The sequence below is a fragment of the Littorina saxatilis genome, linkage group LG1, assembly GCF_037325665.1.
Source record: "Littorina saxatilis isolate snail1 linkage group LG1, US_GU_Lsax_2.0, whole genome shotgun sequence".
NCBI classification, from domain to species: Eukaryota; Metazoa; Mollusca; class Gastropoda; order Littorinimorpha; family Littorinidae; genus Littorina; species Littorina saxatilis.
In genome coordinates, this window is record NC_090245.1 from 45232284 (window position 1) to 45259783 (window position 27500).

Below are 27500 nucleotides of genomic sequence, written 5' to 3' on the forward strand. Positions count from 1 at the left end.
TTAATTGTTGTTATTTATTTGAATAAAAAAATTTGAAGAAAAAAAATAATAATAATATCCACAAAAAAACAAACAAAAAAAAACCAACACCCACATGTGAATGGATACATAACTATGTTTCAGAGAATCATTTGTGTGAAAAGAGTATCACACATGAGTATGTGTATGATCCCTTTATTGTTTGTATTTTTGTTGTCGTTGTGACAAGGAGTCTAATGAATTAAAGTTTTTTCAGTGGATATATACACAGTGATGATTCTAGGACGCGGGATGTGCGGTAATCCGCACAAAACAAAAAAATCCCACAAAAATGAAACTTAAAAAAAGGAAGGAAAGTTTGTGAGCCGACAGAAGATGAGGCGCCTGGATCGTGAAGATTCTGAAGGCATAATCCTAGAATCAACACTGTATACATAAAGTGGATTAAAGATATCAGAATTCAATAAAATAAAATAAATATTAAAAAAAGGGTTTTCTGTACAGTTTTTTGTATGTGTTTTTGAGTCACTCATTGTGATAAATGTACTACTAATTCACCCAGTATGACGGCCAACTGGAGCATGCAGAATGATCACCAAGGCCAGCTTCTGTAACATGCATTCACCAATATGGCAATAATGCAAGCAATCAAGTACCCCAATAATCGGCTTTTAAACAACACAGATCAAGTAACCCTTTTTTAAAACTTAGCTTGTGGTACAATACAACACTTTCATTTGTGTTTGCACATATTTACACACACAAACACACTCACACTCACTCTCACTCTCACTCTCTCTCTCTCTCTCTCTCTCTCTCTGGAGAGAAAAAAAAAGACATATACAAAACCAAATGCACATCAGCTGGCATCATTAATACTAACAGTTAGAAGACGGTATGGCAAACAGCAGATTAAACATTTACGTTAGCAGCATGTTCTATTCCAGTAGTTTGTAAACTGCAAATTTATCTTGAAATAAGTAGCAGAATAAAAAGAAATCGTTTGCAAGAGTTTTCTGTGAAACGATATTCTCATGGGATCTTTACAAGTCATCCTATTTTTCATTATTGAGTGGTACCTTCAATTAGAGGACACCTCAGTTTGGACCTACACAAACTGTCCCTAAATTGCAGGTGTCCTTTGACGAGAGGCAAGCTTTATTCTTATTAAAAAGCAGAGAGAAAATTATTTGTCTCTTATTGGAAGGTGTTCCCTCATCGGAGGAATCCCACATCGCAGCGACCGCTGTGTTTATACTTAAGAGACATTTCCAAAATGTAGGTAACATTTCCACAATTTCCACACACTTCTTAAAAAACATCCCATTTTAGGTAACAATCCACATTTAAAGTAATCATCCATTTTTGGGGTTGGGGTAGTCATCCACTTTTCGAGAGACAATCCACCTTTTACACAGTTGCCTAACTAGGGTCTAGGTAACCGTTGGTGTGGAAAAAAGGAAAACACACACACACACACACACACACACACACACACACACACACACACTTACTTAATACCGATGCCACATTTCAAGTAATCGGGCTGCATGTATATTTGTTGTCTTCAATTTGCAACGAAGGACATACGGCTATGCATGCTAAAGTCCACAATCAGAATGGCAGGAGCTATTGGAATACCGTTTTCTTTTTTACATTTTACGGTAAATGCATTTTTGTCTTTGATCTTCAGGCTTCCATAACAGTTCTCTAAATGTCTTGAGAATACGCCTGAAACGTTGCCTGAACCAAAACAACAACAACCGAAAAACAAACGCTGTGCAAAGGGAACACAAATATCGATGATAATCTGCTGATGATGATTTAGCAGGGACGTATCAGCCGGTACATTATTTATTATTCTGAATAGATCAACACTCATATATGCATCAAGTGTACTTATTGATCCTGCTAAATATTGATTGTGACTGACGCACGTTTTATTTACTTTGCACATGTGCCACGTAATTTTGCTCGGATTAGGTGGTTCCCTCCCCTGATAACAAAAGCACACAAATTGATTCCCCCCTGCAGTAGTAAGTTCTCTTCTGAAAACAAAGCGGATGTTCCAACACTGAAAATTAGGGTTGAAATTCGTTTGAATATGATGCCGTGCGAACCGCCAATAAAGTGCACAACCAGAGAATTGGAGAAATCAATAAATGTACATACATATGTTAGATGTTCATATGTTTCATGAATTCCCTGCAGATCCGAATAATCCTTAACAAAGCACAGTAGGCAAACCTATTACAGCTCTATTTTGGAAATATAAATTCGGTTTTGAGCTTGTACAAAAATAATGTTACCAATTTAATGAGAGAAACAAGATTAAGACGGTTGCGTTGTGGTATCCTTCGTACTACATTCCATAAATATTTTGTTGTTAGAATGGGTAAATCCCATAGTGCAGATTGTAGCCTACTTAGCTCGTATTGTGTTGGAGAAATAGATTTCATTGACCTTTTGTTCTATTCCTGTAACAAACAAACAAATTGGTAAAACGATGAACAGAAATTCTATCTCAAAAAAGCAAACAACAATCTAATTTGTATAATTATTCATTGGTATTGTACATAGTTCTAAATATTTACACTCAGATAGCGATTACTCTTCTTGTGCTTGCAAAATATGTGTCGGTGTGTATCGATATGGAGCTCCATTAAAAACTAGACACATTTTTGGTTAAAAATTAATGTTTAGGAACATAGAATCAAAGAAAGGGGGTAGGGTCAGATGTTTTATTTCTTAGGCTATGAGCCCATTGCAAAGTGAGTGTGGATTTCAGGAGGGGTATTCGAACACTCGATGGAAGAGAGAGAGAGAGAGAGAGAGAGAGAGAGAGAGAGAGAGAGAGAGAGAGAGAGAGAGAGAGAGAGAGAGAGAGAGAGAGAGGCAGGCAGCCAGGCAGGCAGGCAGACAGACAGACAGACTGAGACAGACAGACATAGACAGAGAGAGACAGAGAGACACAGCCAGACACACAAGCAGACAGACCCGTTTTCAGTCTAATTCATACAACCCATTTCCCTTTACATGTCAGCCTAATTTTAAGGTGTCAGGAAGAAGGCGAAACATTGACAACAAGGATAATGTATCAGCTTGTGCGCCGGTGATTCAATGACCCTGGCCGATTTTCAGTCCACCAGTACTTCCACGAAACTGTTTTCGGTTTTGGTTCATTTTGAGATCTATATAAAACATTTGGAAGGTAACTGGGAGCGTTCATTAGCACGGAATAAACATTGACACCTAGCACAACAGTCTGTGTATTTGTGTGTGTCGCTGATCAAGTAAAGGCACGATGCAATCTGAAGGTTGGTAGTTCTAGCTCGTTGCACGGTAAAAATGTTCTATTTGACCTGCAAAGTTACCAAACGTCTGTACTACTTAACGAAACCTTGTCCTAAGCAAGAAAACTGAAAGAAAAAGAAGAACATGTTGGAATGGAGTAACATGATATAACTGTCTTTGAACCAGAGTAGGCGACTACAGTTCCACAATCTTGGTCCTCTCTTCGACGGAAAAGTGATCGTAGGGGTCCATTCTTCTGTCAGATAAAACTTACAGGTCTTCTGGATATATCACCTGAAAATCAGAAAGAAACAATTATTTTCTTAGAAAATATGAGAGTTTGATTTTGTCCCTCTTTTTGTGGCCCACGTCATCCAGCAGCGCGGGGCCTGGATTGAACATGTCATCAATTACTGACAAGAGCAACCAAATGTTCTTCGATTTCGAAATGCTTTGGTATAATAAATCAAAACTTGACTAAATATAAAAATTGAGATGTTGTCCACATCTGGTGAAAAATATCTTGCGAAAATTCTTGTATTTGTAGAAACTATTACAGTTTCTTTTTGTCCCTCTTTTTGTGGTACACCCTGTATATATAAAACATCAGAAATTGTGAAAAAAACAATTGAAAGTCAGCAGAGACTTTCTTCCGAGATTTGTTTAAATCTCTTAGCAGAGATAGAGAGAGAAATAAGTATCCCTTCACAGACAGCCTATTGGGAGCATCAGACCCTCCTCAAGGGGGATCGAGATTTACAGATCAAAGTCCCTTTGTGGGGGACGTATCGCAAGGTACTCTTAAATCCTGAGGAGGACCATTGTATTTGTACCTAGACCAGACACGTGTTTCGCCACTATTGCGTCTCATCAGTGGTCAGGTGGTACTAATAGAGTGAGTTGTCAACCCATGGTATCCAACTAAGAAGCAAACCATTCTCTGAATGGTAGCTTCTGATGGCATGGGAGACTACCCTCATCTGACAACCCCAAGAGGATATCTGTGAAGGGAAACACTTTGATTTAAGGCCAAAGTGTAGAATTGATATTTATTAAGAAAGAATTTAGAAATTTAGACAAGTTTTAACCAAGAAATTAGGTTAAAACAAGGGAAATTTGAAAAAGCCTAAAGGGAGGTAACTCTGTACCAGCCTGCAGATCCAGATATTTATATATATATCTTCGTCGATACTATCGATAGAGCCGACTTTTGAGTCCTTCATGTCAAGTGATTGTGACTCGATTTTCTGTGGATGTGTATCAGAGATTTAACACCGAGATGCCCCCAGCTACGGTAGGGGTCAGGTCTAATAACAATGACGTGCACGAAACTACCTGTTGTTTAAGTATAGGTACCAGGCTATTGATAATGCGGCCACCTTAATCATGTGAATACAATGCTTCGGTGACTCTGGTGGTGCCTGATTCCAGGAACTGTTCCGGGAATACTGCTTTAAACAATTATAAATTACAGAACTTGAGTTGCACAATGTCACACACAGTGTCAGTGATTATAATGTCGTAGATATTGCACTTATCAGTTCCGCCTCAACTTTCACGAAAAGTCGGATATGACGTCATCAGTTATATTTATCCTAAAAAAGAAAAAAAAGTCTGGGGATATTATACCCAGGAACTCTCATGTGAAGTTTCATAAAGATCGGTCCAGTAGTTGTCTTGGAATCGTTCTACACGCACACACACACACACACACACACACACACACACACACACACACACACACACACACAGACACACACACACACGCACACACACACACACAGACACCACAACCCTCGTCTCGATTCCCCGTCTATGTTAAAACATTTAGTCAAAACTTGACTAAAAATTAATGTAAAAACACCACCGTAAATCGAAGAACATAAGCGGAACACTGGTGAAAAAGAGCTTGCATAAAAATCTTGCTTCCCTATTTATGTTGATTTGATTGATTAGCGGACTTTATCACTGCTTCACTGTACAGGACAGAAAATGTCTTTTGGACTTAAGAAGAATAAGAACAAGAGACTGCAGGTGAGATAACAATGAAAATGTACTGTCCGAAAACACGAACAATAAAAATAGGAATAAGAATAGTCGTATTTGTATTGTTCGTGAGTACATTTTTATTGTTATCTTGGACTTCATGAGGTTAAAATCACCAGAAATGATCTCCAAAACGGCATCTTGTGGACATCTTTCATTTCTCCAACAGAACACGCAGGGCGGTGCGAAGAGCAGCAGTTCATGAAACGCCTGCAAACATTCCCCAACCTCTTCTTCCAGGACTGCGCCAAGAGAGCGTCGAAGAAAAGGTGATTAGTGATAAATGATACCGATGCACGCATAGCCTGGCAGTGACCTTACGATCAATTTTTTACGGCTGATATGTTGAAGTCACCGAGACAAACTTTGTTCTCGACATCCTTGTCACTTCCTCGGGAGTCGGATATGCAGAAGAAGTGTCAGAATGTTTACGTGACACCATTATCGACATTATGACATTATGACTTAACAAATGTGACTGTTAATGTAACTGATTTAAACTGCAACTTGCTTTTTCGATGTTGTAGAAGTAGACACGAAAGAAGGATTCATTCATTTAATTTCTTTCAAAACGCCCGCTCGATTTTGTAGAGTAAATACAAAAGGTTATCTTGCTTTTATTGATATAAAATGTCATACGTCCGCTCGATGTTGTAGAAGAAGCCACAAAAGAAGTATTTATCTAATTAACTTTACATGCTTAATCGAGTAGGGTCACTCATGGGGAAATGGAGGGAGAGGAGGGGGTCAGGGGTTGTTGGACATGAAACAACGGTGTGCCTTGTGGTCCACAGACTGACGGCCATTCTACTGACCATCACTGACCAGCAGAGTCGGCGTGAAGCAGACGACCCGGCAGACCTACAGGGCGATGGCAACTCGCAAAACATTGCCACCCTGCTGCATTGGATCCTCGGTGACTCACAGGTATAACTGTGCTCTTCATAATTATACTATGCGTCACAAACAAATGGGCAGATACGTTTGAGTGCCGATCTTCGTGATGAGGCCGTTTGTTGTAAACCAGTTATATGACTGAAAAGGCCATTCATTCCCCTGCCATATTCAGAAAATAGTTTGGTTTTACATAAGGACGTGTCTGTACAAATGGAACCTACAACAAAGACACCACCCAAAATCGAATTCAGAAAAGTAAGGCTCCGCGTTAAATTCGACACAAAATCAGAACAGCTTAAACGGAAAAAGTTTTGCATAACTTTGGAATGAACAATCAATGTTGTATCCAAACCAAGCAGTTTTGTTCACCTACTCAGTTTTGCATGTCTTTGGAAAGAACAATGAATATTGTATCCAAACCAGTCAGTTTTGTTCACAAGGGGCGGATCCAGGGGGAGTTTCCGGGGTTTCCTGAAACCACCCCTCAGCCTGAACAAAATATTAAAAAATGGAGAAAAAAAATAATTTGAAAATAAAGAAAGAACGATGGCTCAGATTGCACCAGATTGCTCCATATTCACTGTTTATATCAACATTTTTCGGGGGGGGGGGGGGGAGGGCGCATGCCGCTGGATCCCCCTACGAGCCGGCCTTTGTCTTCTAAAAGACGGTTTCGGAAGGTAGTTGGGTAATTTGTTGGCACAGGTTGCACAAGATTGGTCAATTTTTCTCGTTTTGATCCAAATTTGCTTCTTAATTTAACTTTTGGAAGGTGTATTTAAGGGAAGTGTCTTGGCTCAGAATGCACCAGATTGCTCAATTTTCCTAGTTTTTATCAACATTTTTCGGGGGGGGGGTGCATATTATGCCCCCGGACCCCTCTAGTTAAACTCTTCGCGTCGTCGATTGGTCCCTAAAAGAAATTTGGAAACCCCTCCTAAAAAATTGATGTGATCCGCCCTGTTAACCTACTCAGAAAGCAGAAGCGAATGCGGTGAAAGCAGTGGAAGATGAAGGCAGCAGCCTTCTGGCACTGTCCAACTGGGCCTTCATACTGTGGCAGAGAGGGGAGACAACTCGGGCCACACAACAGCTGCTGACGCTGGAGACACTGAGAGGTGACGATCGCTATGAGGATCTTGAAATAGCAGGTAACAACTATCGTTTTGTACATGTAGAAGGGGGAGGGGTCCTAATGTAAAAGTAAATTTTAAGGGGCTTATTGTCCGTCAGGTCTTAATTGCCTATATTGGACATGAATTGGTTTATACGATTCGAGTTTTACGCCCTCACGGCTTTTTGATGTTTGCGTGTTTAGGTGGTATCAGCCATCTGCACTTATGGTAGAATGACCAAGATCTTTAACGTGCCATTGACGGTGACACGGGGGAGGGAGATGGATACCGTCTCTGGGTCTGCACATAAAGTTGACCCGTGTCCGTCCCGGCCCGGATTCGAACCAGCGACCTCTCGATCACAAGTCCAGTGCTCTACCACCTGAGCTACCCAGGCCCCCTGGGGTCCTAATATGCCCCGGCTCCTAACATGAACCACCCACTGTTCTGACAAACTTACGGTGTTAGAGCGCTCAAAACAATTTCATTCGCTGCATTTACCCTCTTAGCACTGCAAATATCAGCCTGAGTTAACGGTGAACCTCGACAAAAATATGCACAGAATAAGATGTGTCTAATTACTGAGAACAATCATTTTTAAAGTAAAAAATGTCAAACTAAACTAACTCGATTCTAACGTGGCGATTTTAGAAATTTCAGTGTTACTGATACAACACAGGTTGAAATCCAGTTTCTGCCTACTTGTATTATTTAATTGATAAAACAAAATATCCGAGTGGATGCTGGCAACTCGAGAGAATTGAAGCACACACAATTACCTTAAGTTTTAACAAGTAATATGTTATAAATGATAGTGTTCTTTCCGAAATTGGATTACATTTTTCCTGGTTTACGTTTAATTTTCTTCTATTACTCCTAGCGTCTACTTCTCTGAGGCCGATATCAACCGTTGAAAGTGCCCAAAAGTTGTACTCACATTTGGAGAAATAACCTGGCTTTTATTGACATGTCTTGGTTTGTACACTAAAGGCGTGTTTTTTTTATTACATTTAGTCAAGTTTTGACCAAATGTTTTAACATAGAGGGGGGAATCGAGACGATGGTGTGTGTGTGTGTGTGTGTGTGTGTGTGTGTGTGTCTCTGTGTGTGTGTGTGTGTGTGTGTCTCTCTCTGTGTGTCTGTGTGTGTGTGTGTCTGTGTGTGTAGAGCGATTCAGAGTAAACTACTGGACCGATCTTTATGAAATTTTTCATGAGAGTTCCTGGGTATGATATCCCCAGATGTTTTTTTCATTTTTTCGATAAATGTCTTTGATGACGTCATATCCGGCATTTTGTAAAAGTTGAGGCGGCACTGTCACACCCTCATTTTTTAATCAAATAGATTGAAATTTTGGCCAAGCAAGCTTCGACGAAGGCCGGACTTTGGGATTGCATTTCAGCTTGGAGGCTTAAAAATTAATTAATGACTTTGGTCATTAAAAATCTGAAAATTGTAATTAAAATTATTTTTTATAAAACGATCCAACATTACGCTTATCTTATTCTTCATCATGTTCTGATTCCAAAAACATATAAATATGTTATATTCGGATTAAAAACAAGCTCTGAAAATTAGAAATATAAAAAATTATAATTAAAATTAAATTTCCGAAATCGATTTAAAAACAAATCGATTTCAATTTATTCCTTGTCCGTTCCTGATTCCAAAAACATATAGATATGATATGTTTGGATTAAAAACACGTTCAGAAAGTTAAAAATAATAGAGATATAGAAAAGCGTGCTAGCCTTCTCAGCGCAACCGCTACCGCGCTTTTCTAGAGGGTTTCAGGCATTCTATTTCTTGAAAAGGACATCAAATCTGTTTTTAAATTATTGAAATTAACTTTCCATTTTTCCGCCCAGTGTGCAATTTTGGCTAAGTCTGTATTTAAGATCTGTGTCCGCGTGTTTGCATCATTTAGAGATAAATACAAACTGGTATCATCAGCAAAAAGTTTAATGACAGATTCGATATCAATGACAATATCGTTAATGTACACAAGGAACAACAAGGGCCCCAGAACATAACCTTGGGGAACACCTGAACAAACACGTCCATATGTCGATTTTCTGCGTTGGATAACAACGGCTTGTAACCTGCCTGTCAAATAATCTTCAACCCATTTTAATAAAACACCTCTTATGCCTATAGCATATAATTTATGCAACAAACCCTTATGCCACACTCTGTCGAAGGCTTTTGATATATCAGAGAAAACAGCCTGAGACGTCAACTGCTTATCTAAGGATTGACAAAAATCGTCATACATGCTCAACAACTGAAAACTAGTTGAATCACCAGGAATAAACCCTGACTGAGAAACCGTTAATAAAGCATTATCTGTGAGATATCGAAAAACATGGGCTTGAACACATTTTTCCAATACTTTTCCAATGCAACTGAGTAATGAAACCGGACGATAGTTACTACAGTGTTCTTTTTCACCTTTCTTATAAATGGGATTCACATGAGCTACTTTCCAAATTTTCGGAAACTTTCCCGCTGCCAACGATCTCTGAAATAGGGTTGCAAGCGGATTTGAAATAATACAAGCAGCAAATTTAAGAAGTTTATTGTGAACCTTTTTCTTATAACATCAGTCAAATTATTTCTCAACCGTCGGAAAAGAGACCAGCACCATACAGTATCCAGACGTTTGGCTAATGCGTGAATATATTGCTTTTTCCTAATCAACTTTTTGATTTCCTCGGTGATCCACACAGCATCGTGTCCGTTCATTGTCACTACCTTTACAGGCATACACTCTTTAGCTATCATCATTAACTTATCGGAAAACATTTCAGCGGCATCATCAATGGATTCTAAATCGACTATATTATTCCAATCTACACTTTCCATATCTTGCAACAACTTGTCAACATCAATTTTGGAATAATTATATAGTGTTCGTTTGAATGAACCACCCGACGGTAAGTCATGATTCAAATATACAAAAGGACACGAGGGGTCACTGCATACAGGTGGTAGAACACCAACTCTTTTTACCAAGTTAGGACACGGAGTTAATACCAGATCAATTATAGTTGACAAAGTATCGGTTATTTGAGTGGGTTCTGATATCAACTGAGATAAACTGTTTGTGTTCATTAATTCCCGCAGATGAAACGGGGGGTTAACAGTACAATCAGCGTTGAGATCACCAAAGATAATAAACTTATGTGGGGTATTCATGGCAAGTTGAACGGAATCGTTGATAAGAAGCCAATGGTCGACGGTTGCACTCGGTGGTCTATAAAACACACGAACAAGAAGAGTATCTTGACCCAATTTAGTCTCGATCCAGATCGCTTTCAAATCAGGTATACACAAGTCGATCCTCGGTTTGCAAATCAGATTGCTATTTACATAAACGGCTACGCCGCCGTGGGGATCCCCGGGCCTATCACGTCTAACTGGAGGGTGGTAATTAATAATATTAAATGACGACCGAGCATTGTTAATTGCTTATTGATTGTTGGGCGTTCACTTCACTCGCAAGGTCCGGCTGGTGCAGTTTCTGTGATATACATCTCCCCCAACACCTGTGTACTGTCAGTCTCGCCCCGTTGGTCAACACGATCAATCAGCCATGAACACACAGGGGCATGTTCTATGTATGTTTGTCTGTCTGTCTGTCTGTCTGCCTGCCTCTCTGTGTTTCTGTGTTCGTTCACCGCTGAAGTATGGTTTTGCCCGAGCAACTAGTGCTTTTTGATGCGTAACCTTTCCCGGGCACAGCTACTTTTGCATCGCTTTCGACCTGCTTTCCGATTTTCTTCGCGCATGAAATTGACATTTGTGCTTGCACGAGACCCGCTCTTTTAAAGTTTAGTACGTCCCGGTGTAGTATCCCGTTTAGTCCCCCCTCTGAAAAGGGGTTCCGAGGGACTTTTCAGAGCTAAAAGGGCCCCCGGGGGACTTTTTCAGCTCTAAAAAGGTCCGCCTGTACCGATCGAGCCTCGTTTTCAATTGGCCCCCCTACAGTAATTTTTGCCCCCCCCCCCCCCCCCCCGCATCCCAGATAGTCTCCCCCCCTGTAGGGGGCCAATCGAAAACGAGGCTAGATCGGTAAAGGTGGACCTTTTTAGCTCCGACAAGTCCCCCGGAACCCCTTTTCAGAGGGGGGGGGGGGGGGGGACTAAACGTACTACATACATTTTTTGTACGTGTTTTTGGCTTCTAGTGCGTATAGGACGCAGGGACGCGCACTTTGGGTAGCCCTGACACAGAACAAACGCACTTTCACATTATCATTCTGTGTGCGTGTTGCTGCATCTGCTGGGCTTTTTTTCCTTCTGTGTGTCTGTCTCCTCGCTTTAAAAAAAAAAAAGCTTTGTTCTTTCCGTTTCACGTTCATTTTCCTATTCCCTGCTCCCCCCTGAATCTCTTTCTCTTTCTCTCTCTCTCTCTCTCTCTCTCTCTCTCTCTCTCTCTCTCTCTCTCTCTCTCTCTCTCTCTCTCTCTCTCTCTCAAACACACACAAACACAAACACACATACATATACACACACAGGCACACACAGACACACAAACACACACACACACACACACACAAACGCACGCACACACACACACATACACACACACACGCGCACACACACACACACAACACAGACAGACAACCCAACAGACAGACATACGCGGAAACACACTCAGAAAGAGAGATAGAGAGACAGACAGACAGAGACAGAGAGAGACAGAGACAGAGAGACAGAGACAGAGACAGAGAGAGACAGAGAGAGAGAGAACGAACGAACGAACGAACGAACTTTATTTTACAAGGATAAAGGTTTAAGGCACATTTCAGTGTGATCTGCATAGTGAATAAAACAGGGATATGATAGTGTGAGAAAGAGAGAGCGACAGAGAGAGAGAGAGAGAGAGAGAGAGAGAGAGAGAGAGAGAGAGAGAGAGAGAGAGAGAGAGAATAATTATGTGTCTTTTAAATCTCTCCACCTCCCGTCTCCCATCCGCCACCCCCTCCCCGTGTAAGATCTTATGACACAGTAGCCTCGTCTGGGAACCCACAATTCAAACAGGCTCCGCTGTATCACCTCTGTGTTTATTCACCTTCACACGTAGATCACACTGAAAAGCCGCAAACAGTCCCAACATCGAAAGTAGTAGTTTTCTTAAAAATGTATTCAATCTTTAAATTGGATCGTTCCCGAGCGAGCGAGTGAGAGATCCTAACATAACGCTTCTCCAAACACTCACACACACACACGCGTTCACTCCCATAAGCACTATCGCACACTTCAATTCAATGTGAATAATTATGGGGGCCAGGAAGGCCCCCATTTATACGGATAGTTTTGAGTTTTGATAGTTTTGACCATGGGCAGCGCCATTTTGTTGTGAAATACGTCATGAGTTTGTGTACACAGGAAGTTGTGACATCCGTCACCCTATGGGAGGGGTGAAGGCAACATTGTTCATCAGTAGAAAGTTGTGAAATCCGTCACCCTATGGGAGGTGTGAAGGCAAAATTGGTCATCACTGAGTTTGTGTAACACAGGAAGTTGTGAAATACGTCACCCTATGGGAGGTGTGACGGCAAGATTGTTCAACAAAAACATCAGAGGTCGAACTGTGCAGGGTCACCCGCAACAAACTCAAACCATTCATACTTTGCTGTATTTGAGTGACTTATATACCGACATTTTTATTTCTTATTTTCAGCACAGGTGTAGGAAAAATCATGAACCAACATGTTATTTATTTTCTAATTTAACATTTGTAAAACAAATGTGACCATGGTCTTTTAAACACACAGTGACATTAAACATTGTTATGTTAAAAAAGAGAAAAAATAAAAAAGCTTTTGTGCACAAATCAGAAAATACATTGTACATTTTACCTACAGGCCAAACAAGAGATCCAAGCAAGTTGCACTGATCTAAAAATATATTTGTTGTCAAGAACAGGCGCTTGCATTTGGATGTGGCCAATGATAGTAGGTTTGGTTGTGATCAATCAGAATAATGTAGAAATAGAAATGTATGACAGTTTGGTATGATGACATGTAATTCACATATGCTGAAATATAATATTATACATCATATAATATTAATATGGCTGTTGCCATGACCATGAACCCCAAGAAAGGTTTAATGTTATGTAAAATCAAAATATCAAAATCAAGCACCTATTAATCTTGTCTACTAGTATGCGCGTGAAGATTGAGGCCTTCGTAAACGTCAACGTTAACAATGTTGTGTCGTTTTTTATTATGTTTTATTTTGTTGATCAATTGATAAATATGTCTTCCCAACATATTACAAATCAAACAGAAATAAAGTCTTAGACAACTACAATAATTATTGTTGCCGTCAAAACCTTGCAAGGCCTCAACAGAGGCTGGATCGCCAACTTCGCCGCGCTCTTTGGCTCAGTATTGAACTTGCGTCAAGGCCGATGCGCGTAGATTCCGAGAATGTTTACTTTCGGTTAGATTCTTCGACAGCATGGACACAGCATTCGCAGAGGTGATTGCCGTTGCAGAGGTGAGTAAAACTGACCATCGAAAGGAAAATAAGATTCATATTGGTAATACTAATAACATACTTGAACAAGCATGTATCTACCAAAACTGTATGGGAGCACAGAGTTGGAAAGGCGTGGTGAAGCGATCAAATCGAATCGTCCGTCTCAGTGCACTTTCTTTCTTTCTTTCTTGGTGGTCGGTAGCCAACATCAGCATTGTGATGAATCTGCTACTCTTGGGTGATGGTGGTTCCGGTCTATTGCTTGGTCAGGGGTTGAGTTTAGTTATGAAGAAGTTCAGGGGGGAGGAGGTTGGGGGTAGGGGGGGGGAGGGGTGGTGGGTCAGTGGAGAGTTGCCAGTTGCACTGATCAGTCACCACGATTAACCGTCACTGTCTGTATTTTGTATGTAAGCAGAGCTTCCAAACTAGTTAAATCCTGATGTAGTTTACAACAAACAAACAAAATCTCATTCCTCTTCCATTGTTCTTGTTGTTGTGTGATATATATATGACTAGTGAAACTGAAAGTAAGTGTTAAAAGCAGAAAAGCCTGACTGAATCAGGTAATTGGGTTGGGAAAGTTTTGCTGAGAAATCCTGTTATTTCCCTGGGTTAATAAGCATCTCTTTGTCCAACTATTTACACAATTTATTTGACTAGTTTGTGGTTTCAATTGAAAGTATTGTTGTATTATATCTAGACTACAAGAACTTGCAGTTGCTGATACATTCATTCATCATTGATTGCATTTCATTGTCACAGCACAAAACACTGAATGACACATACTGATTGACGAGAATGGCAAAAGCCTTCTCGTTTTACAGTATAGGTACTGATAGTTACATGCAAGTTTGAATATCACTTTGAACACTGCCACATTCAGTTCTTCTCATCATTGAATAATTTTGTTTCAGGAAGCAAGCACCACTTTTGTTGTTGATGAAAACCCAAAACAGTCAGAAGTGTGTCAAGCTCAAAGTACTATTTCACAAAAGGTGAGAATTTATTCGTTATATTTGCAACATTTATTGTTAAAAATTATTAAACATAAAGGCAGAATTTGTTTGTCTTGTATTTGTGATACCTACAACTACACCCGCTTGTGATTTCTCAGTCAAGTTACTGCAGATTTGTGTATATTTCAGTCTCATGTGGTATTTGCCATAATTTTGTGTGAACATGTGTATTTTTCAAGACTTAGATTCTGTGATAACATAAAATACCATAACACATTTGACACCAGTGCATCATATAAATTATATTTTTGGATAATTCTCATTACGCATGATTTTTTATTGTGTCACTGTGTGTACATTTACATGTGTTTTTAAATGTCAACAGGTGACAGTTCCACTTCTGGAAGAGGTGTGCAGTGAGATTGCAGAAAATGAATGCCTGTCAGCTGATCTGTGAAACCATGTTAAAACCTTGGACTGTAAGTGTTTTGGGAAACACTGTATGAATGAATACAATTTTGTTGGAGTAGTGTTTTCGCTTTTCCTTATAATGTAAAACAATTTCAAGTTTAAATTTCAAGTTATTCAGTTACGCTGAGAATAAGCTGTCATATATACATGACAAGTATGGCATACGTGTAATTATTGTTGATCATTCGCGTACACATTCCAGACTTGTCAATGTGCAAGTGTTCTTTTTGGATACAATGGTGTGCGTGTTTGCCTTTCTTTTAAAGTTATACGAGGCAGGGAATTATCCGAAGATATGGACTAATAAAAATCTATTATTACACCCCCGGTATAGGGGTGTGTATAGGTTTCACTCGATGTGTTTGTTTGTTTGTTTGTGTGTTTGTGTGTTTGTGTTCGCATATAGATCTCAAGAATGAACGGACCGATCGTCACCAAACTTGGTGAACAGGTTCTATACATTCCTGAGACGGTCCTTACAAAAATTGGGACCAGTCAAACACACGGTTAGGGAGTTATTGCTGGATTAAGATTCTACAAGGATTTATACAGAAACATATTCATGGTCAAAGGGAAATAACCTTCTCAGTTGGTGGCAGTGAGAATGGGTGCAATGAGAATGGTTATTTCCCTTTGACCAACGGGGGTGTTTTTCCTATCGGAGGAATTTCTTGTTGTGTATATATATATACATTGGACCACCCCCCCCCCCCCCCCCCCCAATTTGATAATCCCTCCCTTTTATTCTAGTTTTAAGACCTTATTTTGTCAGTTTGTCTGTGCATAACTTCTGTAAATTTGCCTTTATTTTAAGACTGCCTCCTTTTAAAGACCCGCTTTCTCAGATTGTTTGAGGTAATAAAAAGGGGGTTCTATTGTATGTGTTCAAGTGTAAGACTTTGTGGTCTGTTTGACAGGTGCTGTTCTTCGGGACAAACTTCAGGTGTTTGAGTCATGCCTTGGTCCACGAGGGAAGTTCCGGAACGCGGCCAAGGAAAAGGCTTACTCAAAGTATTTTGCATTGTACTGCGCAAGCCATGCAAGCATTACAGAGGTCACCAAGTCGACTCATGCACCAGCTTCCATTTGCCTCAGGATGTTTGAAAGGCTGGTCGAAGCAACCTATGGGTGCAAACAGGAAGACAACGCGAATGACCGACCGGTGCCAGTGTGTGAGGAAGGATGTGATCAGGTATGTTGCTGGGATCCGGGAGTGTGGTGAAGAAACTAAAAAAGGGTCATGTGGGTTTTTCGGGCTACGGTCGGCTCCTACCCAGAGTGGAAGTGCTATGGTTATGGTTCCTATGGGAAGGCTGGAATCACACAGCCGAGTGTCATTCACTTAACGAATGCGACTTTGAGGGTGCTCAGGTTCTGTTTACCTGACCAACACCGCAGGTGCTGCAGTTCTCGGGCCTGGTTGACACCAGGATATATTATGACAGTAAGCGTAGAGTGCTGCCCTGTCACGTAGTCTCAAACCAAATTGGAAATCCATAGCATCATCATTATAATCATCCTCATCTCATTAATCATCAAAAAATTATAAGTTGTCCTTGCTCTTGTGGCCCTTCATGCCCGGAGCTCTTATGGTGACCTTGGTCTCAGTGTTCCTGTTCCATCCTTCCCTGAATAGTACTTCTGCTGTCAGTCTTCAACGTGTGACGTTCTGGGGGGTCGACGGAGGGACGTGGTGGCGGTCTGCTCTCTGGAGGGGACCTCACTCAGTCTGGCTCCGCGACTTAGCAGTCAATTTCGTTAGTAGGGGGCATAGTAGGTAGTGGGCTGCGTCCGTTAGCTCGGGACAGACCCACTACTGAACACCGTCGAAGTGACCCAGCAGAAGTGCAGTGTCATCTTCCGAGGGTAGCCTACCGCAACGGCCCGACATCCCTCCCCGGAGCGTCTGTAAAATCGACAAGTCTGACAGCGGAACGAAATTCAGATGTGGATGGAGCAGTCAGTGCAGGGACGGGGCGGCGTGAGAGCACACCGGAACAAGGAACAGGTGTAAGGGGGAAAAAAAAAAAGAAAAAAAAAAGTTTGGGGCCTCAAGAAAGGTGCATACAGATACGAGAAACTGCGCCGTTTAGAAGCACTGAGGTTCAGTGAGCTGTCAGAAAGTGATTGTGGTTCTTCAACTGACATGACAACGGTGCTTAACCGAGGAGGACTGACATTTGTCAAAGACAACATTGTGCAAATGTTCCTTGACATGGAGGACATTTTTCGTCGGACTGTGGGTGTCGCTTGCTCTGCCAAAATGAAAGCTGATGACAAGGACTTTCTGCAACAGTGCCAAACCAATGATACAGTGCCTGTGCTTTTTTATTGCACAGTTTATGCATTTGACATTTCTCTGAAAGTGCAAGAAGATGTTTTCGAAAATGCTGTCCTGCTTTTTTTTTTAAATCCGAGTCCACCACAAGCTGAGGACAATGATGGACAAAGTGCAGCGCGGGTGGAAAGAGAAGAGCATGAGGAAGCGGTTGCGTACCAGTGACACTAACATTAACAAGGTGTGAGACGGGCAAAGTTAGCTACATATGCAGTTGATCATATCATTAGTGCCAGTCCACGGATGCTCCCCCCTTGTTTGTGTGTATACATGTATGTGTGCAGGTTTGCATTTCAGTCTGCATGAGGTGAGCGAGAGTGATTTTTAACTGTTGGTGCTCAGTGATTTACAAGCATGTTTTCTGTTGCTATGTAAATTCTCCTGTCTTATGTAGAACACAGACACTTTGTAGTAAAACATTTGTGTACAATAATCTCTCTTGGTGCTGGGTACAAATATTTTAAAAGTGTTCAGGTTCATGTTATTCTCTAGTTTCACTTTTTGTTTTACGCTCAACACGTGTTTGAATCTGTATCTGTCTGCAACTGTGAGTAAGTGCACCTGAATCCAGCATACGAAAGAGAAAGAGAGAGCTTCAGTATTAGTCTGTACATAAAAAAGAATGTTATTGCTTGTATTTTTCTTCCGTTGTATTTTTTATGTCTTAAAAATAATAAAAAATTGCTTTGAAAATGTATTGTGTACCGCAGTCAGAAGTAATGTATTACTTTTGGGAGTTTAGTAACGTGATATCAGTTTTCAATTGTTCGTTCACTTATATTGCTTTCAGATTTAACACACAAGAAACAGTAGCACGGTTTTCGTTGCGAAAATGTGCAATGGCAGTGCTACGCGATCGAAGTGTGCATTATGTACACGCGGTGTTCTTCCGGAAAAGACCGAAGCGACATGTGACGTCAGTCGTTCAGCCCGCGAGCGGTGGGAGGGGAGGGGGGGGGGGGGGTCACATGGTTTGTTTGTTTGTTTGTTTGTTTCAGACCCACACCCATATACACACATTTCACATTTAAACCATTTGTCGGCCCCCTGTCGATATTTATCGACTAAGTTCCTTGTTGTACTCTTATCCTTGGTAGATATGGTTAATGACAAATGACATTCTTATCTATAAGACATTTATTTTTGCAGATATACTGTAAATGTAGCTGCCACTGATATTTTGTTTAACTCCACACACTATGAACATTGCTCAAGTCTGACGCGGGATTTTGGGTTTGAACGCTTTTACGCGTCTGAAGGGAATAACCAGAATTTATATCCCATGAATTGCCTTTAAATAGCAGGGTGCATTAATACTTTAATAACATTAATTACCATTGACATTTGTGACCCTCCACCACGGAATGAGTCGCATGTCACCTTTGCATGATTTCCATATTTTTACATTTTCCTAACCAGTTTGTTATGCTCTATCCAGTGGTGAAAACCGTTTTAGAAAAGAGCGAAAACTGTTTGAGTTATAAGCCTGTGACTAAGGTGACCCCCACACCGTTACCAAACACTCCCCGGACTTATTTTAAGCCTAGCGCAGAACCGCGCGAGGTGACATGCGACTCATTTCGTGGTGGAGGGTCACATTTGTTCACCTCGTCTTAACGAGTCCTTTTCTCAAACACAAATTTATGCAAAATAGCACTGCTTAGAAATGTTTACGTACCATCCATTGTCACGTACAATTTAAAGTAAAAGCATAAGCTTAATGCTGAATTAAAAAACACTTTTTGTAGATATGGGTCCTTCCACAAAGCTGTGTACCAAAAGCGTGACATGCTTCGTGAAAATTGAAAGTGTCTGAATAGGTTGTTTTTACGGTTTATGTAAAAGATATAGACATATGTCACGTTGCCATGCCAAACAAAAGATAAGTTTATGCTTTTTGGATACGAGGGGTGGTCAGAAAGTTGTGTAACATCACACATGTTTAACGTAACATGGGATCCAAACACACAAAACAGATAACAAAAAGCCATAGTATATAGTAACAAGTTTTATTTGCTTCACATTTAGAGCTTATTCCGAACAAAATGCAGTCAGGAAAAACAAATTGAACTAGTTATAGGTAACAAAAACGTATTTTTTGGTTGTGTCAACCAACAAACAAACATCGTCTGTGTGAAGTAACAAACAAATCCATTCGTGTGAGTCAATAAATAACATTGAGTCAACATGTAGCAACAAGATGTACACTGTTGCGGTTTCTCCTCTTGAGCAGGATGACGGAGCAGCCGACAAATCGCAAATTTTCGCGCCGCGTCGCACTTGACGTCAGCATGTGCTGTGACGATTCGATTGGTCCGTGACTTGGCGTCATCAACCGGCTTGTGAATGACTGTGTTATGAATGGAATTCTTTTGGTTTTGGTGACGTCGTCATTGATGCGACTCGAAATTCGGTTAGATTTAGGTGCGTTGTTTTTAACACAAGGCAGATCAAGACACTAAACGATTTTGATTATTAATGATTTGCTGTGTCTTCGAGATACGTCGGACACACAGTGTTCCTTTCTTAAACACGTTGGTATTGTATTGTGTTATATCTGAATAATGGAATAACTCAGAAACAGAACAATACACAAACTATCCACCCAACAGACACAATTATTTTTACCTCAAAAACTTTATTTTTCTGCTAATTCGCTTCATTTTTGCGACCATATTTTTGTGATCATGCTTCAAAAAAGTCAATGTAATGTATGGGTTTTCACAGCGTATATGCCCAAAACAATGAACTGCTAATTTCAAAGCTACATGGCAAAGATTATAAACAACATGGGCAACTGTTTAGAGCTAATTGACCAATTGCGCCTTCTTGTTTTATTTGATCGATAATTCAATCCGTTCTTAGTGGTCCTGTCAGAGACATTATTCATCCTATACCATAAATCTAAGTGTGATTGGCAAGAACAATCGCACAATTTCTAACAAAGAATGCTCTTTAAGGAGTTGGGGAGAGTAAATGCTGTAAGCTAGTGAAATTACCGTAAAATCCCTAGCATAAGCCCACCCCCCCTGTGCACAGATTTAGGGCAAAATTGGGGGGTGGGCGTTTGCTAGGGATAGACCCCTTTGCACAAAGTAAGTTTTGTGCTCAACCGTGTAATTGAGTGAATACAAACCCAGAAAGCATGTAAGTTAGGTCGTGTGAGTAGAAGTGAAGGAAAAAAGAAAAAAAAAGGACTTTGAGGCAAAGAAGGCCAACCGAGAGAGAGAGAGAGAGAGAGAGAGAGAGAGAGAGAGAGAGAGAGAGAGAGAGAGAGAGAGAGAGAGAGAGAGAGAGAGAGAGAGAGAGAGAGAGAGAGAGAAGGACTGGCTCTTCTGAAAACAACACGAGCATAGTCATTCATATAAATTTATGAGTAAAAAGAAAATCGCCAGACCTTTGCAAGGACAAACAATAACAACACAATTCCGGGAAAAAGAAACTTGATGAAATGTCGAAATGTCAACACCAATGAAGCCCTTTCTTTCTGTACAGGGAAGAAATTACACGATCGTCTTTGGAAATGAAACGTTAAGTGAACTTGGATTTTGTCTTCAAAAGGCCCAATCTTTCTGAGAAAGAAAAACCCACAAACTTAGGAAAAAAAAGAGAAGAGAAACTCGAAAAAACATGAACGATGGGTGGGAGTGAGGAGAGGGGACAAAGAATAAGAAAAAAGGAAAGAAACACGAAAAGGTAAAGAAGGGGAAAAAGATGACTTTTAGAACAGTCTGCACAAATCCTGGTGAAAGTGAGCCTATAGTCTCTTTGAAAAAATCAGGGTGGGCGTTTGCTAGGTAGTTACCCCTGTGCACAACTTTTGGCCCAAAGTGGGGGGTGGGCGTTTGCTAGATGGTGGGCTTATGCTAGGGATTTTACGGTAATTTGATATCCGATGCTAAATTTGGCTGCTTGGTTCGCCCAGTCAAGTCTTTCTGGATATATAAGCTAAGTATCACCAGGAAGTTTGAAGGAACTGCTCTTTTTTGCATCCCCACTAACAAGGAAATCAGCTTCACAAACGCAGAATTTCTTTCTCTCTATTTCACAACAGCATTTAATCTGATTTTCTTCGATTTATCGTTTTTCGAAAGAAAATGTAGTCGAGTTTGTTCCAATTTTGATGAAAATTCAACGGTTTTTTACCTAAACTCTTACAACTTGAACAGGACTAGACTATAAAGAATAGCCTAAGACTTGACAAAGACACACCGAACACGTCTATCACAAAATAAAACATTGAAATGTCGAACTTTGAAAAAAATATTAACTTTAAGAGCGAAGAGTCGCAAAAGGTTGCCTACGTAACATTCGTCCCTCGTTGGAAACGACTCATAAAACGCTCCACGTCTGCTGCGTTCCAAAAATGAATGGATTTTTTTTAATGGAAAAACCTTTCAGCGATGTTGAAGAACATTACATGCGAAAGAAACACCAAGTTTGATGCGTTGATAAGTGACAAATATCATTTTTAACGATCCAGCTTAACCAGAACAAATAGAAACGAAGCTTAGTGGGGACACGCGAAAGACAAAATCACATTCAAATCGGATCAAATTGACACGGCGCACATTTTAACACGTTCACTACACATCAGTTGTGCCTGATAATACACACAGTCGCATATTCGTGCGAGCAAAAGTTATAGACATGTTCACGTAGTTCGCGGTTGGTTTTAGAAACCAAATGTTACGTAGGCAACCGTTATTTCTTAACGATCCAAATGCACACTGTAAACATATGTAGAGGAAAACAGCTAAGTGCATATGTAACACTAGCACAAAAGACAACGAAGATGTATATCGGGGGGTTCATGGTCGCATTTTATTGGCAGCCACACGGATACTTAAAAACAAGATGTAAGCAATGTCACAAAAAACCCGCCATTTTGACGTCATTTTCTGTGTTTGCTTTCATATAAAACACTAACCAACATAGCGATCTTCTTGATTTTATTATCGTTATCTCTTTGGTCAATTTGCAGTCGGTTGATATCCTTATATCATTCGAGAAGCAAGAAAAACATTCCGAAATCTTGCTCTAAAGTCATAACCCTCTTGTGGTACACAGCTTTGTGGAAGGACCCATATATGTGCACTCCAACATAAGTTTTTTTTAACATTTTTTATGTTTTCCTAAAATAGTGTTCTCTGGAGCGCTACTAATACCGTAAAGTACCGACCCCCCCCCCCCCCCTCCCCCCTCTGCACGAATTTCGGACAAAAGTGGGGGGTGGGCTTGTACTCGGTACTTGACCCTATGCACGAACATATTCTTCATTGCAATGGAGACATGATTCATATAATGATACCATCTGGTATGTAAAGTGTTATGTTTGTTCAAACTAAAGCAAATGTGAAGCAACATGAAGATATTTTGTGTATTATAAAATTGTTAAACTCGCAGACAGACAGACGTGTTACACACCATCACTCGTAAATGAACACATTGAAAGCATGTCTATTCAACAAAAACGGCTTTTATTCAAAAACAACTTGAACAACTTGAACTTCAACTTGAAACTTAAACTTGAAAAACGGAACAACTTGAAACTTTCAACAACAATCGTCAACTGTCTACATTGCTTCATCAGAGTCTGAAGCAGGTGATTCTTCATCACTAGTCAGACTGGCGTCGCTTGCGTTCTCCTCGGCAGAATCAGCAGCAGTGGCGTCGCCGTCGTGAGGAAGTGCCACCCTGATCTCCTCTGGGAACCACTCCAGGATCTGATCGTCCTCGCTGCCGTCCAGGGCATTGGACACACCGCACCTGAGGAAGGCCTTGGTGATGACGTCACGTCCAACGCCGTCCCAGGCTCTCCCCACCCAGTTGACGACGTCCTGGCGGGTGGGTTGCCTCAGGTTGCCTGCAGCAATGGGGGGCCTGGGCTCTGCCATCCACGTTACCCACCTGTCGCGCACCCGATCCTGCACATTCAGAATCAGGAACCGCCGTCAGATCTTCCGTTGAATGTCAAAGAGAAATTATGGAGCAACAATTGTCATTCCACTGCACAACTCCAAAAAGATGACCACACACGCACGCACGCACACGCAAACACACACACACACACACACACACACACACACACACACACACACACACACACACACACACATTAAACTTAAAGTCTCATTTACCTTGAAAGGCTTGACGATGCCGATGTCGATGGGTTGGGCGAGGGCTGTGCAACCAGCAGGCACGAGCACAAGGTCCACGTCCTGCTCGTCGAGAGCTGCTCGAACATCAGCTACCCTGTGAGCGGCGTAGTGGTCCAGCAGAAGCAGACGCCGAGTCTCTGAGGGGCCAAGCACACGCTCTGTCCAGGACAAAACTTGGTCCCGTGTCATCCAGCCATTCCGTGTCGCTGTGACGCGGACGTTGGCAGGAATATGGAGATGCTGGCGGACACGGCGAGGAATCTGACGAAGTCGTAGGATATTTCTTCTGAAGTGCAGGAGCTGCTCCTCAAAATCTGCCGGCACCTTCTGGTTACTGGACGTACAGAGGCGAATGGATACATGGTGCCGTTTTTTCCACCTTTGTAGCCACATGTTTGACGCATCAAAGTCTTGAAGGTTCAGACCCGCCCCTATCTGTCGCGCTTTTCTCTGCAAGTCTTTATTTCTAACAACTCGCCCTTCGCTTGATTCTTCTTGTAAAAACTCAAAAAGTATCACCTCCAACTCCTCTGACTTCACAGTCCGAGTGCAGTTTCAACTTTCGCTTTTCTCTGCCAGTTTCATGCTGCAGAAGGACATCTATGTTAGCTCGCCACATCCTAATTTGTTTTCTGTCCACACCAAACTCTTCGGCCGTGACACTGACATTCCCGTGTCTGTCAAGGTGCTCCAGAGCAGTCAACTTGAATTCTACTGTGTAAGATTTTCGCTTCGGCATTTTCTTAGCGCCAAAAGCAAGGGGAAGCAACTCTGACACGACATTCTTCGGCATTCCTTATTTCTCTCCCTGTTTTTTTATTTTTAGCCATGCAAAAGTGGGGGGTGGGCGTTTACTCGGTACTTCACCTTTTGCATGGATTTTGCTCCAAAGTGGGGGATGGGCGTTTACAATATCATGGGCTTATACTCGGTACTTTACGGTACAGCTCAAGCATGCACATACAGATTCTTACAAAATGGTGGTAAAGTTACAACATACAGGTTATCTCGACTGTTGCAGAGTAAAAACATACCAAATGCATATCGTATTATTAAGGGTACATCAAACAATGCTCACATGCTTTATTTGTGAAGCTTAGTAGTCTGTGCTCGTAACAAACACTAAAGTTAAATGCGCTATGACCGGAAAACGCAACATTCTGACGCCATCATGTATGACGTAATGCCCCATAAAACGCACAGAAAGTTTAGCTCTACACTCTTATTATTTTATCGTTATCTTCAAGGGATGTACTTTCAAAAAATAAACAGTTATCGTTGTTTAATTGAATATAAAACGGGCAAAACTAATGAGATGAATAGCAACTAGGTAGGAAAAAGACCGCTTGGAGACACCCACAGTTACTCCACATTCCTTCAACTTTTTACAATTGCCACGTTATAGAATCAGATTTTAAATGTCAAATACTGATGCAGCAAAGAAAGGGCTAACTTTGTATCATAAAGCCAAACTGTGCATATTTTGTCGGGGTAACTCCTTAACGGAGCGTCTTTTGGGGGTATAATTGCAGGACTATCTCTGGATAACTTACACATCTCAAAACATAGCTGCAGACTAGCATACAAACCACGAAACCGTTAGACTTTTTCCCTCTTTTTTTTAACACTTTTAGCAGCATCACTCTAAATTTGACGCTTAAATCGGACTAGGTTTTGTCCATAGACACAGCTGTTAACACACAAAGTGTGCTTTGAATGAAAATGAAGACAGTAATTGTTACATTTTAGTAGTGTTGGCCCAGTCTTTCCAGCGCAAAAGATACAAAAAGCAAAATCTTAAGTATGTGTGTGTCCCCTGATATGGACCACCGTCAACAAATACAAGAAAAGTAAAGTTTAAGACTGGTTTCAGTCATACATTAAGACGCTTGTTGAAAATAACCTATAACTGGCCCTGAAAAATATACGGAACGGTCTTCCTTGCCCGAAAGTTGATAATTTAATTTATTTCATCTGTTTCATTGATCTAAACAACAAAGTGACTGTAGGTGAGACTAACAAAGTAAAGAACAAAAGAATAATGTACTCACCAATACAAGGACAGCACAATACAACATCAAATGTTCGCTTGTGGAAGCTTCTTCAGGACAAACACAAAGGGAAACAAGTCGCGTAAGGCAAAAATACAACATTTAGTCAAGTAGCTGTCGAACTCACAGAATGAAACTGAACGCAATGCAACGCAGCAAGACCGTATACTCGTAGCATCGTCAGTCCACTGCTCACGGCAAAGGCAGTGAAATTGACAAGAAGAGCGGGGTAGTAGTTGCGCTGAGAATGATAGCACGCTTTTCTGTACCTCTCTTTGTTTTAACTTTCTGAGCGTGTTTTTAATCCAAACATATCATATCTATATGTTTTTGGAATCAGGAACCGACAAGGAATAAGGTGAAAGTGTTTTTAAATTGATTTCGACAAATTAATTTTGATAATAATTTTTATATATTTAATTTTCAGAGCTTGTTTTTAATCTAAATATAACATATTTATTTGTTTTTGGAATGAGCAAATGATGGAGAATAAGATGAACGTAAATTTGGATTGTTTTATAAAAAAAATAATTTTTGTACAATTTTCAGAGTTTTAATGACCAACGTCATTAATTAATTTTTAAGCCAGCAAGCTGAAATGCAATACCGAAGTCCGGGCTTCGTCGAAGATTACTTGACTAAAATTTCAACCAATTTGGTTGAAAAATGAGGGCGTGACAGTGCCGCCTCAACTTTCACGAAAAGCCGGATATGACGTCATCAAAGATATTTATCAAAAAAATGAAAACAATGTATGGGGATATCATACCCAGGAACTCTCATGTCAAATTTCATAAAGATCGGTCCAGTAGTTTAGTCTGAATCGCTCTACACACACACACAGACAGACAGACAGACAGACAGACAGACACACACACATACACCACACCCTCGTCTCGATTCCCCCCTCTACGTTAAAACATTCAGTCAAACCTTGACTAAATGTAAAAAGCAGCAAGGAACGAAAAAAGTTATGAAAAGAAGATGGAGGGACAACAAAAAAGGGAAGGGACTCTAGGTAAAGAAAGTAATTACAGGCCGAAGCTCCTGATATGGAACAGTTGTGCATTTTTCTGTATTTATTTTTGCTGATTGTCTATCAAAGCTTAGTTGGTCTTATTTGGCCTAACGGTTAAATAAAGAAAGAACAACTAAGTGGAAGAAAAGTTGTCAATATTCGGGGCCCTTCCCCTGCTTGATACTATCAATAACTATGATCTTTCTATTGTGCAAATTCGCAAATCATATTTAGACGTCCAATATATTTTATGGCATAATTGATACTTTACCCACAAATATTTGTGTTAACAAATGCAAATATAGAGAATACTACATGGCTTGCTGTGTCGTACCAGATTTACACGAGTGTATTTTTTTAAAATATTGAACTGCGAGCGAAAGCAAGCTGTTCACTATTTGAAAAAGCAACGAGTGTAAATCTGGTTCGACACAGCAAGCCATGTTGTATTATGTTTATCCTACAGATCACACACACATACATACACCACAACCCTCGTCTCGATTTTCAGTCTATGTTAAACCATTTAGTCAAAACTTGACTAAATGTAAAAAAAAAACCAATGTTTCTCAACAAACCAGGCGTCTTTAAACAAAAAAAGTATATTATATACATGTTTCACGTCGCAGCCCAGTCGGAGGTGCTGTACCTGTTCATCAAGCTGGGACACCTGTTCAAAC

The 27500-nt window shown here is 40.6% G+C and overlaps 1 protein-coding gene across 1 annotated transcript in view; it reads left to right on the plus strand.

Moving 5' to 3' along the window:
• The first annotated feature begins 3183 nt into the window (after nucleotides 1-3183).
• The window catches only part of LOC138975850 (uncharacterized), a 27531-nt gene continuing 3214 nt past the window's right edge, over nucleotides 3184-27500 (plus strand). Inside the window, exons 1-5 of the mRNA XM_070348652.1 lie at nucleotides 3184-3296; nucleotides 5489-5588; nucleotides 6114-6246; nucleotides 7193-7367; nucleotides 27450-27500. The exon at nucleotides 27450-27500 is cut by the window's right edge and continues 1842 nt beyond it. Coding sequence (XP_070204753.1) covers nucleotides 3284-3296; nucleotides 5489-5588; nucleotides 6114-6246; nucleotides 7193-7367; nucleotides 27450-27500 — 472 coding nt within the window. The 5' untranslated portion in view covers nucleotides 3184-3283. The remainder of the gene's footprint in view (nucleotides 3297-5488; nucleotides 5589-6113; nucleotides 6247-7192; nucleotides 7368-27449) is intronic.